Here is a 14,957-nt window from a genome sequence, read left to right as displayed (position 1 = left end):
GAAGACAATGTAGTGGATTGTTGTGTTGTACATAAGTAATATTTTTAGGTCAATATTTTGAAATAAAACCATGTTAGTAAGATATGAAATGTTAGTGTGAACAAAAGTGGATGTCCACACTAATGACAGCAAAAAGACTCAAGGGGCTCTGGTCTTGCATTACAAGGATGGACATACATAACAGTGACAGTATTGACATCTATTAATATCTTTATATATGTAATATAGATTAGCAGTATGTCTATATGACGAACATTATAAAAGCTACTCTCACTGTTCCCCAACAGGCGAATGGATTCTTGCAATATTAGCATTATAAATTGGATTCCAGAAGATAATATTGTAAGGACCTATACAATAGACCAATTTTAGGATATTTTGAAAAGACGTAGGACTTTTTAACAGACGATACACAGAGAAAACAAAGCATATATTTACCTGATAGTCTTGATCATGCTGAGACCCATTTCGACACAGCAGTGAGCATGGTCTTGGCGAGGTTCAGGGAGCCCAGATACACAGTAATAACAATCCCCCAGGATTTTAATTCTAAGGCAGTGATGTTCCTAGATGAAATGCATCAAAAGAAAAATATGATTTCTAGCAGCAGAGGAACGATATGCTTTTGAATGATGAGGGGGTGATGACTACAGATATATGTGTACTGTACAAAAAGTTTTTAAAAGTTCAATTTATAAATCTATATTCATTATCTACCTTTCATTTTTTTTATTTCAATTTTTATTATTAGAAAGTGTAGACAGTATGCATAACTGGAAACATACACTAATGGTTCCATTACTCCCTATGTCTCACCTCTAGTGATGAAACATTGACATTTGAGTCAAATGTCTATTTAATGATGTAAAAGTATAGACATATGTAATTAAAAGAGAACTATGCATATTCTTCACAATACATGCACACTCACTAACACCAAGCATATCTGACCAACATTTGAAATTCAGTTTCAAATATAAAATATACAGTGTTTTAATAGTTTAATAATATTTAAGTCCCAGGTGATAATGGGTTAAATGGGCCCATATCAGCTGTGTATCCTTGGTTGGAGAGAAAAAGAAGCCCCCCCAATTGTTATCTGCACACACCTCTTTGTTTTACAGGAGGCATGTATGGGGAAACAAGGTGGTAAGTATTTGAAGATTATATATGATTCATTGGCTACTTGAAAGTGTATTTTCAAAGTAGTAACTGTGGCACTTGCCATATTTCAGATCAGATTACACACACTGATATGTTCAAAGCAAAGAAAGGTCCAAAAATGAGCCTGCCTTTCCCTCACAGACACTATGGAGCAGATTCAAAAAGGCAATTATGAGTATGGGAAGTAGTACAACAGGAGCACTCTTTTATATACTCTTACATACTTGGTGAATCAGCCCCAAAAGTGGAATATTGAGGGAATATTTGAATATAACTATTAAAAATATGAATGTCTTTGCCCTCTTTGCACTTTTCCCAATAGAGAGTTGTCGTTTTGGCACGATTCAAAAAGTGATGTAAAAGCATGTAGAAGAGTACTCCTTTAGTACTTTTTAACCCATATTCATAATGTATTCCACAATTCACCCTTTTTACAACAGCAACATTTGGTACAAAAATATTTATGACTACAAATGTTATATGTGGTAAACTTTCACTACACATGACCCCTCCATTCTATCAATGAATGATGTATTGGTTAGTGGATTATATCTTGATTTGCACAGTGACTAGTTATGAAATATATTAAACAACTCTTTTGGAAACGCTGTCTCATTTGTGCAGTTAAGACTGATGACTACTGGATATTAAGGAACTACATTCAGCCTAATCACACAAAATGCTTTAGGTCATTGTACAACATTTCAAAAAGTATTCTCAAAGAAATAATATAATGTTTTTTAAATGAATAAACACAAATTGTATTGACTGGTAGGAATTACAAAATGAATAAATGTATAATGTCGTCACACATATTCCAGGCTTTTGCAAATATCCAGAACTGAGGTTTAGATGAGAACGCTGTAATTGTGTATTATACGTCATTGTGCTATTGCTCATGAACAGTTAACAGTCACCTCTGTGATTTTGTTTTGCACCTCAGCATTGCATGCACTATAATATAAATGCCCTATTCAGTTGTTGGTGGTAGAAAGGCCACCATATTGATATGAACTTGAATGAGCTTCGACATTGACTAACAGATCAGTTCACAGAGGCACTCAGACTCAAGGTCCTTGGATTCCGATGTGGTTGCTGGCCTAAGCAGCAACACAGTCTCCAGAGAAAATGTGTGAGGTGTTGTTTATAACAACAACCAAGCACCAGTTGCAGTGGAAGAGATGAAGAATGTAAAGGCCCCTACCTAGTTTTGATTTAAAAAAGTAAGGTTAATGAGGAAAATAAAACTACATTGCAGTACATTAGTCAATCAATTTAAAGATTATTGGGGACAAATATTAAGAACATTAACGAAGGGGAAAACATGCCTTGTTACCTAATGAGAAAATACATAACAGAGGAAGACCACACCAGCCTTAGTAAACTGTGTGGTAGTACCAAACCACCAGTGACATCTTGAGAAGTGCAATGCTAAACAAAAGAACAAGGGACATTTCAAACGGGTAGCCATTACAAGAGACAAGACAAACACAATAAAACAATTTGAGCTTTTTAAATATTGGGTTTTGTTATATTGTGGATTGTATCTATCTCAAGTACAATTTGAGAACTGTCAAAGTTACATTTGAAGCTAATATCCTCATTTTTCTTGTGTCAATTGTTCATGTTAGATATAAAACATAAATAAAATTGTAATAGGATTACAGTGCAGTGGGCAAACATTGTTTTGCTATAATGCATGGGAGACTGGAATCCCTGTATGAAACCCCATCTCTAATTTCCCCTTATTACAGTTGAGTTGGTACTTCTCTAGTCAACTTTAAAAAAAAATGATTGATGTAGCTGCTCAACTGTAATATGTTATTAGAGTTCAGTTGTGACAACACAATTCCTGCTGCCAGAGTCAGCTGCCAAGATGAAAGGCAGGTCCCAGAGCATACTTCCAATTGTAGTTTAAACAGAGAAGCTGGCTTTTTATTCTCCTGCCTCGGCCGTCTATATAGTTATAGAAGTCATTGGTGACTTGTGCGATTCTTATCATTTACAGCTAGGGTAGTTCATCTCATATATAATACATGGAAGTCTAAAAGTCCTTGCTAAAATATGTCTCTAATTTCAATATTTTAGGCAACTGTGTTGTGGCAGCATAATGGGGTTCTTATTTGCCTTCTAATCTGTTTTTCTAAAACAATTGGTGATAAGCAGAAAGGAGATTTACGCAGAATGTAACCTTTCTGCACCCTAAAGATTATTTCAGAAAAATTAATTATCTCTTCTCTATGAGCATCTTAACATTTTAAATTTGACTTACACTAAACTGATTCTAATATAGTTTTGCAAAAAGATATTGACTGCTTTCTGATCTGGTTAATTTTACACTAGATTATACTTTTATTCTTCATGTCTGCAACCATACTATCTCTACAATAAAGAGCAAGACACCTAGGATTTAGGCAGTTTTCAGGATTGTTGATGTTGAGACTGTGTATTAAAAGGAACAAAATACCCTTGGATATTGCAAATCACCTTGGAGTGCCATCACTTTTTATGGGAAATCTACCTTTGTCCTATGTAGTTGCACTGCATTCCTCAGTTACTTGCAATATACTTATAATGCATCACAGGTTGTACACTTTACCAGATATACAATACCATCATTTATTTTCATATTACAGGCATTTTCTCTCAATAGACTGAGCCTGTAATAAGAATATGGTGCCTCTATTTGCTGTAGGGCCTTATGATAGACCAATAATGATGTCATTGAGCGCCTGTAATATTCTGAAAGTTAGCATCCTCGTGCTGTAAACCTTGCATGAGGATGCCGACCAACACTTAGCATGGTTTGAACCGTGTTCCACGATCCGGTGCTGAACGCGGCATGCCAGGATTCTAACAATGTTAGTCAGTTGTCGGAGATCCTGGTATGCGGCATGAATATCAGGTAAAGAAACTCATTGTGGATGCCCCTGCTCTTCACCATTTTCATGACTCCTCGAAATGTTTCATTATGATGGATGCCAGTCTCACTGGATTAGGTGCAGTTCTTGGCCAATGGGTTTCAGGCAAGGAACACACCATCGCTTTTTCCTCAAGGTTGTTAAAACCTTCTGAAGCTCACTACAGCAGCACTATTGAGCGTGAGGCTCTTGCCTGTGTTTGGGCCACAGAAAAGTTTAAAAATTACATTTGGGGACGTGAATTTGAACTTTTCACAGATCATAAACCTCTTACACAGCTATTAACTGGTAATGGTCTTGGAAAAGCATCATCTAGGTTGGTTAGACTTCTGTCTAAGTTTCAAAAATTTCATTTCATAATAAAACATATTTCTGGAGGCAGAAATTTCAGGGCTGATTGCCTTTCTCGCATGGCTTTACATGATCTTTCAGAAATTGATAGTTCGGACGACACAGAATGCGTAATTGCAACTCTTGATGCTATTGAATCCTTTTCTAGCATCACTGAAGAATCCTGGTTAAAAGCCCGAGAAAAAGATGAGAATCTTAAACTGGTCTCGGATTATATTGTTAAAGGTTGACCAGAAAATTGGAAACTTTCTAATGAGTTCAAAGCATTTGCCATGGTTGCTTCCGAATTATCTCTAGTCAATGAAATGGTTATGAGACATGATTTGTTTGTGCCACCTTCTGGTATCAGGAATGATATAATTACATTTGCTCATCAAGGCCATTTAGGAATATTCAAAACTTCTGAACTCATTAAGTCCTACTACTGATGGCCATCCTTAGAATCCTAGGTAAAATGTCATATTGACTCTTGTCCTGAATGTTTATTATCAGACAAAAAATGGAAAGTCATCAACACCCCTTTACATCCTGTTCCTTTTCCTACAAAACCTTGGGACAAAGTTAGTATGGATTTCTCTGGACCCTATGATCTGTTACTTCATGACATTAGATATATAATGTTGTTGATTGATTATCATTCTAAGTGGATTCATCACGTTTTGTGATGCTCCCAATTCTACTAATGACATAACATTTTTGAAAAAAAAGATTTCTCTGGAAGGATCTCCTTCTGTGTTGGTTTCTGATAATGGAACCCATTTCATTTCTCAAAAATGGTCTTCATTTCTCAATGATTGCAATGTAAAACACTTTAAAGTTGCTCTTTACTCGCCAACCTCTAACGGTCTGGTTGAGAGAGCCAATAGATTAGTTAAAGATGCCATTCAAACTGCTATTTCCTCTCAACATGATGTCCAGGATTTTCTGGATTCGAAACTATGGTCTTACAATTTCTCTCCCCATTGTACCACAGGTGTTTCCCCATTTTCTCTTTTAAGAGGTAGAACTGCTCACACCAATTTGTTTCCAAATTGGTTAATTAACAAGCATGTTAATAATCATCAATGCAACAAGTAGCATCTAGAGCTCTTAGTAAACAAACTCTTATGAAATCTCTTCATGAAGCTGGCAAGCACTTTAATTCGACACAGTTCAAGGTTGGTCGTTGGGTTCTCATAAAAAATCCTCCCAAAAAATACCAAAGGGGTCTTCAAAATTTTCTCCACCTGTTCAGGTCACCGGTGTCAGCAAAGGTTCAGCTTTCCTATATTTTATATTTATTAGAGTCTTGCTACTTCATTACAGCACCATAGTTCACAGTGGCAACAAGCACATGGCTGCACTTCTCTACACAGAAAACCATGTTGGGCAGGCCAAAGCAGCAGACTATCTAGGTAGGCTGGAGCTGCAAGCAGATTAAAGTGCATTATGGCAGGCGTTGAGGGTCACAGAAAAGAGAACGTGTAAATGGTAATAACAGATAGTAGTTAGAAAATATATCATTTAAGGATGGTATCATACTAGTTTTAAGAATAGTTGCGTGTTTTAAGAGTATTTAAAACATTTTAAACGCCTTCTGCTAGGATTTCATGAATCATGTTTGAGAGAAAACTGTTTTCTCATGATTTTCCCATAGAGGTTATGGAAGGCGCTCAAGAAGCTAAAAGGCAGAGCATATTTTCTGTAAATTCACGCTATCTTTCTCAGCCATATGGAAATGAAGTCTTACATTCTCAGTAAATCTGTACAAGGGTACTCACAACCCTACAACTCAGCACTAGGGTACTCACCACCCTACATGTCTGTGCTAGGGTACTCCCAACCCTACAACTCTAAGCAGCAAAACGTTTTGTTTTTTTACTGGTGAAAGAGGGACCATTATCTATTAAAATTCACAAGTCACCCCTCCAGCCATCTTTTAATCTCACATTAGGACATTATTGTCACACATACTCGCACTCACCCTTACGGCTTCTTTACCAAAAAGATCTCCGAAAAAGTGACCCTTCTGGGGACACTAGGGCATTGCAGCGCCGGCCCAAAGAGGAGCACTGCCCGATGATGAAGCGTGACATCCTTCGGGGTGTGTGAGGGCACCAAGACTTTACCTTTCTACCTCTTGCTCTACTTTCTGTCTGAGTGGAACTGTGACTCCCACAGGCTACAACCTTTTGTACTACCAATCCCAGTAGCAGGATTGTACCACACTATACAATAATGTACAGATCCGTTAACATTCCCTTTTTTTCTCAATTCCCTGCTCCCATTTGCACATCACCATGAGTTAGTTCACCATTGAGCCAAACTGAATGTCCAAGTTTCAAATTAATTTTCTCCACTATGAAATAAAACGAAGACCGCAGAACTTTAGGAATACACTCCTGACACACATTTTAAATCACTTCCTGGTTCCACAGTGTGCAGACTTTACACTAATATGCAGTCTAGATGTTGGCTTCCCAGCAGTGATCTTGGTAAGCTTGTGCTTTATTGTGCCAGCATTCTACAATTCCCAGGCACGAATATCTGTTGCTGAGAGACACCTCATTACTACTTCATGCTTGATGCGTCACAGTCCGTATGGCAGCAGGGAAGAACACTTCTGTGACGTGGGACATTTTAAATGCTGCATCATCCCAAGGTAAGTGGACACGAGCCCTGCACACGGCCCATTTATATCATGCAGAAACTCAACGGCACTAGGGCACGCTCTCCGCACCATTAAAAACAGGCCACAACAGTCTAAGTAAAAATACTGCCATAGCATTGCACCACTCACTCGTGTTATGACATTTTCAACAAAATACATTTCCCAGCGCCAGCATTATAGTGCAACAATCCTCATACAGTGATGCCATTTGCTCACAACACTGGTGGTTCCTTCAAGAGAAATGCTGCTGATTGTCTCCACATACGAGCAGCTGTCTCAATCAATTTCAATGTTGCCCATTCCTCCAAAAGTTAAGACTGTTGGTTGCTTTAGCTGAATTATTCAAATTCATAGCATTAAATCAGAAGGCTCCATATACACGTACAGTGACTCTTGGTACTTGCACAACTCATTGAAGTCTATTTCACTATGACAGGGCACACAAGGAAGTGGGCTAGCTAGGATCAGTTCATTAATGTCAAGAAGCTCAAACACCAAACACTGCAGACTGTCAAGGTGATGAGGGACACTGATGGATCTGGCTAGGGTGATGCTTTTCCTTCAAGATTCAGTTTGCTTAGTCCAGTTTCTTCAGTAGATTCCCTGGTTCCAGTTTCTTCAGTAGATTTCTTAGTTCCAGTTTCTTAAGCAGGTTCCTTACATTACATTACATAGTCCACAACAAGTAGGTTTGAATCTATAGTAAATGTTGTCTGCATTACATAAATAACACGAAGAAGATCCAGGAAACAGCTGGTGAAAGAAGCAATACTTTATTGTTCAATCAAGTTCAAGCGAGATAACAGGAATGCCGGTAACTGTATAATTCCCCCGTTATGTATCTCCGTTCTGCATTTTGAACCCATACAATACACGCGGCACCAAAACTAACTCATACTCACACTTGCGACACATTCAAACATACACACGCATTCACAACATGCATCCGCTCCCACACGCGACCATTTGAAAATAAACACCCATTCACGCTCACCGCATACATCCGTTAACACACGCGCCTATTCATACACGCTCGTGTTATTGTTGTTCTAAGTTCCCATGCGCGCTCGTGCGCTCATGCTAACTTGTACTACAACAATGTACTACACACCTCCCCCCTTTTAAAACATTTTTTTTTTAAGATAAGACATAGGGCCATATGTATATGTATCATAGTTCCGCTTTGCGAATTCTAAATAGCGATTTTTAAGGAATCGCTATTTAGAAATCGCAAAATGGTATGTATGTAGGAAATCGCTTCTTTTTAGCGATTCCTTAACATTCCTAAATTGCGATTAGCAAATTGCTAATCGCAAATTTCCCATTATTTCTATGGGCCAGGAGGCCCATAGAAATAATGGGAAATTTGCGATTCGCAATTTGCTAATCGCAATTTAGGAATATTTTCAAGGGTGCAGGGGTGTCTCAAGAACACCCTACTACACCCCTGAAAATGACATGTGGGGGCATGTATGAGCGTCATATGGCACCTTTGAATTTAAAAAAAATGGTTTTTTTAAAAGAATTCGCAACTTACCACCAACTAGAAGTTGGTGGTAATTTGCGAATCCTTATGGGCATTTTTGAATTATTTTTTCTTTGATACATCACAAAAAGTGACGCATCGGAAGCGCAAAACTGACGCAAGGCCTCATAAATGAGCAGGTGGAGTGGGCAGGGACATTAAGCTTAATGGAAGGCAGTGGCAGCACATCAGACCTTGCAGGGCAGTTGTGACGGGGCTCATGACAACAGAAGGTAGTGAGATGGTGCATGGAGCAGCAAGCTAGCCTGGTTGTGAACAAGGTTGTAGCGAACAACCAAAATGCGTTGACTAGCGCTCATCTGGAACAAAATATCTTTAGGGAGCCACAATTGGATTGCCGTGCCTGTTTTTATAAGTGGAAAGAGGGAGCATTTGATGATTTATAAGGGGTCGATAGACACCGCTTTCAGCAGCACCACCACCAGAGTTCTGGTAGCACGCCAGCATCTGCAATTGGAGGACGAATATATATATATTGTCACATTTTAGAAGTTCGAGTTAAAATAAAGTGAAATTATGACTAAATAATTAACTATGGGTCCCAAGTGCACATGCTGCCCAAAGCGAATCGATTGCAATTTGTAGCGTTGCACTTTTTACAAACAAACGTACATTTTAACCAGCACACCTTTATTGCACTAAATCACCGTTTTTTTAGGACATGGTTTTAAGTATTTAACAAAATGTTTAATTGCACATGTTTTTAACCACTCCAGGCATATTGAATTCAATATTGCTTCATAGAAACATCACCAAATGTATTTGTAGTTTTCTTAAATTGCAAAATTTCTTCTGTTTCTATTGTAGTTGTAGGCTACAACATGTGACGCAAAATCAATTGTATTTAAACCAATGTCCTATGATAGCCGTGTCATGTGATCAAGCGCTCGTGGAAGCGCGAAACGCGTCATGGCGACTGAAAACACCGAAGAATAAAATTACTTGCACTTACTTTTGGGTCCGTGTTCGTATTTGCAGCCTGGATTTGTATCTACGCCAATATCGGATTGTCTTGGAATATATATATACAGGGAATTACTACGTTACTTCGGCATTGATCATGTGCCCCAAAATCCCCGAGGTGGTGACAGATTACTCCGTCTCCGCAGACTTGAATCTAGATTCATAATAGACTTACAAACCAAGCAGCCTCAGGGACTAAATGTAGGAGAAGAAATGACGGTGCACCTTGGAAGATAAGTCATGATAGCTATTATTGATTATTTGCGATCATAATGGTACTGGATTGAATTATGGAATCTTCATTTTGAAATATATGTATATTCAGGTATAAAGTTCTCTTTTCCTCCTTCCTTTTTCCATTTCCCTTCCCCTCTTTTCCCTTCTTTTTCCCTTCTTTTTCACTCACCTTATATTCTCCCCTATCATTCTATTTTCATCTGACAAACAAAAGAATTTCCTTTTCCTGTGACCTAGCACTTAGGATGATAAAAGTTGTCTATACAAATAGAGTAAGATATACGTTGACAATTTGTTGAATGTTTGCTAAAGCAATGTTGGAAGTACTGCTCTTATTGTACCTTTGAGATCATTATTTTGTATATATCGTGCTGTGCTATTTTCACAGGTTAAAAATCAGTTGATAATCAAATGAATGCTATGGGAGCCTTGCCGATCCACGGCTAGATTACGATTTGTCTCCATATTCTCCATACAGCGTGTTGCCAGTGAATAACAGTGTTACTATTTATTATTTTTTCTTGGGTTATATATGCCAGACCAACGCCGATACACGGCGATATCATATGTTTTCTGGCAGTGGTATAAGCTAGTATGGGCACAAAGGCGAATAATTTGTGCATAAAGGAGCATTCTCTATATAAATAATGTAGATATAAAAAATGTATATATGAGAGAATTAGTGTGTATTATCTGCACACATGCTCTTTGTCAAATCATGTTTTCCTTTGTGTAATATGACTGCCACAACTAACCCAAATTTGCAAGCTGTTTACGTCCAAATATGCATTCACGCAATTCGTTAAGTCCGCTTTCTGTTTTTGTGAATATGTTACAAATAAGCGTCACAGACTTTATGTCGGCGACACTGAAGAAGGACCACTGTTCGAAACGCGTCTGTCATCTGCGCTGTGTGTTGAATAAAACATCGTTTGCCTAAACCTGGAGTGCTTTAACTCTCTTTCCTGGATGGGAGGGAGACTCAGGAGCTTTTATATATATATATATATATATATATATATATATATATATATATAATATTCTATATATTTCTCCTGAACAACTTGTTGTGAGCCGCCGCTCCCCCTCCTGAAGCCGGTGCCTGCAGCAGTCACAACAACGCTAAATGCATTCAATAGCATCATAGTACGGGAAATCAACAAATTGAAAGGACAACATCAAAAATCATATTCAGATAACGTAACTATGCCACAATGGAATGCCCTGAAGGCATTAATGGATGACAAAACCATAATTATAAAACCCTCAGATAAGGGTGGAAATGTCATCATTATGGATGTGTCACAGTACAACCAAGAGGCACTAAGACAATTAAAAGACACCTCTTGCTATGAAGAGATCAGTTGGGACATGTATAGAACATCTATTACCAAATATCATGATTTATTGAAAGGCTGGTGGGAGGAGGGTATGCTGGACAAAGCGGAATATTTAATTATGAAAATCCTTTCATCCCTTGTGTTTACCTACTCTCTAAAATTCATAAACATCCCACTAGACCACCAGGGAGGACAATAGTATCCTCAAATGGTGGATAACTAGAAAATACTTCCATCTTTCTGGATCTATCCTTTCACGCTTTGTGACCAAACTAAGATTTTATTGCGGGGACAGTATAGATTTTTTAACGCCGTATACATGATATCACTTGGGATGCCAACTACCATATGATAGCACTAGATGTGTGCTCATTGTACACCAGTATCGACCAAAAGAAGGGTGTGGAAGCGTGTATATACGTCCTTAAGGAAAGACATATTTTCCTTTGGGATCATACACAGATGTTGAATACAATGATGCTTTATTGTCTAAATGAAAACATTTTTTTTTTTACAAGACCTTATACTGCCAAAAAAGAAACAAAAACAAACAGTTGAGATCGAGACTTGGATCAAAGCCATCACAGCTTTAAACTGCCCACCGACCATTGTGAACTCTGCCAAATGCTTGGGCATACTCCTCGACAGTAACATGAACATGCGTGACCACATCAACTCAGTGGCTAAATCAGCCAGATTCCACCTGAGCTACTTGTGAAAGCTAAAACCCTTCATAGACACTCTAGACTTAAAAATGGCACTCCAAGCACTAGTCATATCGAGACTGGAATATGGGTGTTCCACCCTCACTGATTTACCCAAAATTTCTCTGGCTCCTCTAAAAGCCTGCCTCAATGTGGCCGCGAGATTACTCAAAGGCACCAGGAAATTTGACCACATTTCTCCACATTTGAAAGCACTAAGCTGGCTCCCTAGGGAGGCCAGCATACAACTGAAAATTGCATGCATTATTCACAAAGGCCCTCTACACAAACTCCCCTGCCTATCTGGCGCAGAAACTGGTGATGTCTGGAGGAACTAGGAAATCCCGACCTGCTAGAAACCTCCAGCTCCAACCTGCTCGCTTTCAGAAAAATAGAACCTACAATAGGGCATTCTCAGGAGCAGCACCAAGAATTTGGAACTCTCTCCCGCCTGACATCCGAAAAATCCCCTCTCTATCACGCTTCAAGAAGGAGATCAAAACCTTCCTCATGGGCAAATTCCTAGGCCAATGACATGCTTGCACCTACCACAGTGTATCTATCAAATCCATAACTATTGCCTCTTCCGCAGTTTACCAACTCGCCCTGATATGTAATCGTTGGGCTTCTGTTTCTGCTTTTACTGGTCCCACTATAAGTGTATCCTATGCCCCTCAGCTACCCTACCCCTCCCCAAACTTTGTATATTTCTGCACTTGAGTTTATGTTGCTTTGTTATCTTGCTTTGTTGCTTTGTTTACCGTGTAACTGTGTAAAGCGCTCTGATACCCTCACGGGTCAAGTTTGCGCTCTATAAAATATTAAAATAAATAAATAAATAACACATATCATTCAGCCAGACGACTTTACAGAGACATAGATTCCAATAGCGGAAGGGTCAGCTTAGAGACTTCCCTGGAGTTCTTACTCGGTAGGAGAATGTCCAGCCTGCCAACTGATGAATAGAGCAAAGTTTGAAGATAACTTATACTTCCCTCGTCAACCATATCGATGGATTAGATATCCATTGCGATCCACTTGGCTGAAACCCTGACGTTTTCATATCGGCATAGAAGTAATCCTACTGGCGAGGTTTCCTTTAGCCCCCAGTCCTGATGAGGCCCAGATTAAATGGACTGAAACGCGTCGACCTGATATAGAAAGAAGCCCCGTTGCACTTTAACTCATATGGAAAGAAAAATTGCAACACCAGTAAATTGTGGAAACAGGGTGTAATGTATAAGTACCCTTAGAGGTGTTGACATGAGGGCGATCTTTATTGATGTGAGTTGCGAATTGTTGTCTTCTGTGTATAAAATTGTCATTCGCAGCAGTACTAATAGTAGGGCATTAAGATTCTGTTTTCCGATACATAAGTGTATTGATTGTATTTGTGTTTATTTTTTCATGTATTGTATGTAAATGTTTCTTATTTGTTTGATTAAAATACACTATATATATATATATACAAATGTGTGTGCGTTTATAAATAAAAGACAATTAGTTTGCAAGAGAATTATTTCTCACTGATGGATTAATTCAGTTTGGTAAAAAAAAGATTGAGAGAGCCACGGAACTCAGAGTGTTTGATTGGTTCAGATGCTCCGTCCATCACCACCCCCTTTTGTACCACTTTGTTCGCCATAAGTTGGCAGGGTATGCTCAGACATGAGTCCCTTGCTCACTTTGCCACTGGATTCAAGCAAGCCTGGCTGAAGTCGGCTGTAATGCCAGAAACCGGTCCTAGGAAGCTTGTTTCCGGTCAGGGAAGGCATGGCTTGGCAGTTCGGGCTGGACTGTTCCCATGAGGCACAGGGTCAGACTGATTTGCATATGGCCATGTCTGAACTGGGGTGGCAGAGTGGGCTAAAGAACGGTGATGGATTAAACCCAGATCTGTTGACTGGGTGTGAGTGTTTGATTGGTTCAGATGCTCCGTCCATCACCACCCCCTTTTGTACTGTTTTGTTTTGTGACACAATAAATCTTTATTGTGCTCGTCCTCTGGTGTGCCGCTGGGAGTTATTTGAGAACTCCTGGAGGGAACTTCTTCGTGGAATATATATATATATATATATATATATATATATATATATATATATATATATATATATATATATATATATATATTACCTACTGGCGATCGCCAGTAGGTATATATAGTTAGGATTTTTTCCCTATGGGATTTTTGAAAATTCTATGTCTAATAACTTTGGCGTTTGTGGACGGAATTGGCTGAAATTTCCTGGAAAATGGAACATTTTGTTTCTGAGGAGCCCCTGAAAATTTGGGGGGGGTTCGTCCAGGGGGGGCCGAGAAAAAAGGGGGGTCCCAAAACGTGTTTTTAACATTGAGTTTTCCATAGGGCGGTTAGCCTCACTTTTAGCCCGAACGGCTGAATGGATTTGCACGAAACTTGGCTAAATTGTAGGGACTGGTAGCCCGATGTGCCTTTTGTAGGTCTCAATATATGTGCTGCAGTGGATTTTGAGAAATTAACGTTCAAAAAAAGATATATATCTGTAAGCGCGGACCGGGCAGCGCCCCGGTTCGCGGACCTTAAGCGTACCAAAACTTCGCGTAGCGAAGCTGATTGGCTCTCCGGTGTCTGTCAACATTCTAAACAGTCCGGAGCGGCCGCCATCTTGTCTCTCGGTAGGATCGAGAGACAAGAGGAGGCCAAAACAAAGGGGGAAATAACTATAAGGGGGCATAGTAGATCCTCGCTGACCCCCTAGGTTTAATGTGGAGGTTTTAAAGGGGCCCCGCGGGGCAAAAAAAAATAAAAAAAATGTTGTTTTTTTTTCGTGGTTAGCGCCCGGTCCGCGAACCGGGAAGCGTTCTGGGGAGCGTACTACAATGAAAAATGAATGATAGTCTTTTCAAATGCTGTATGTTAATTGATTGTTGGATTTTTTGATTATTTTTTATTTTCTTTATCTTCCCAGGGAGCGACCCGGTACGCGAACCGTTGAGCGCCTCGGTTCGCGGACCTTAAGCGTTCCGGGAGTCCACCATTTTGTGTTTCGGTCGAATTAAGATACAAGATGGAGGGCAAATAATGTTCAGAATGGGTAGAAG

At 39.1% G+C, this 14,957-nt stretch overlaps 1 protein-coding gene across 1 annotated transcript in view; it reads right to left on the bottom strand.

Annotated features, from left to right (window-relative positions):
• Positions 1-14,957, bottom strand: part of ADCY8 (adenylate cyclase 8) — a 1,090,843-nt gene that overhangs the window by 426,076 nt on the left and 649,810 nt on the right. The window contains exon 5 of the mRNA XM_078686748.1: positions 439-566. Within this exon, the coding sequence (XP_078542874.1) occupies positions 439-566 (128 nt within the window). The remainder of the gene's footprint in view (positions 1-438; positions 567-14,957) is intronic.

The sequence above is a fragment of the Lissotriton helveticus genome, chromosome 4_1 (genome assembly GCF_964261635.1).
Source record: "Lissotriton helveticus chromosome 4_1, aLisHel1.1, whole genome shotgun sequence".
Classification (NCBI taxonomy): domain Eukaryota; kingdom Metazoa; phylum Chordata; class Amphibia; order Caudata; family Salamandridae; genus Lissotriton; species Lissotriton helveticus.
This window is presented reverse-complemented; position numbering and strand designations above follow the sequence as displayed.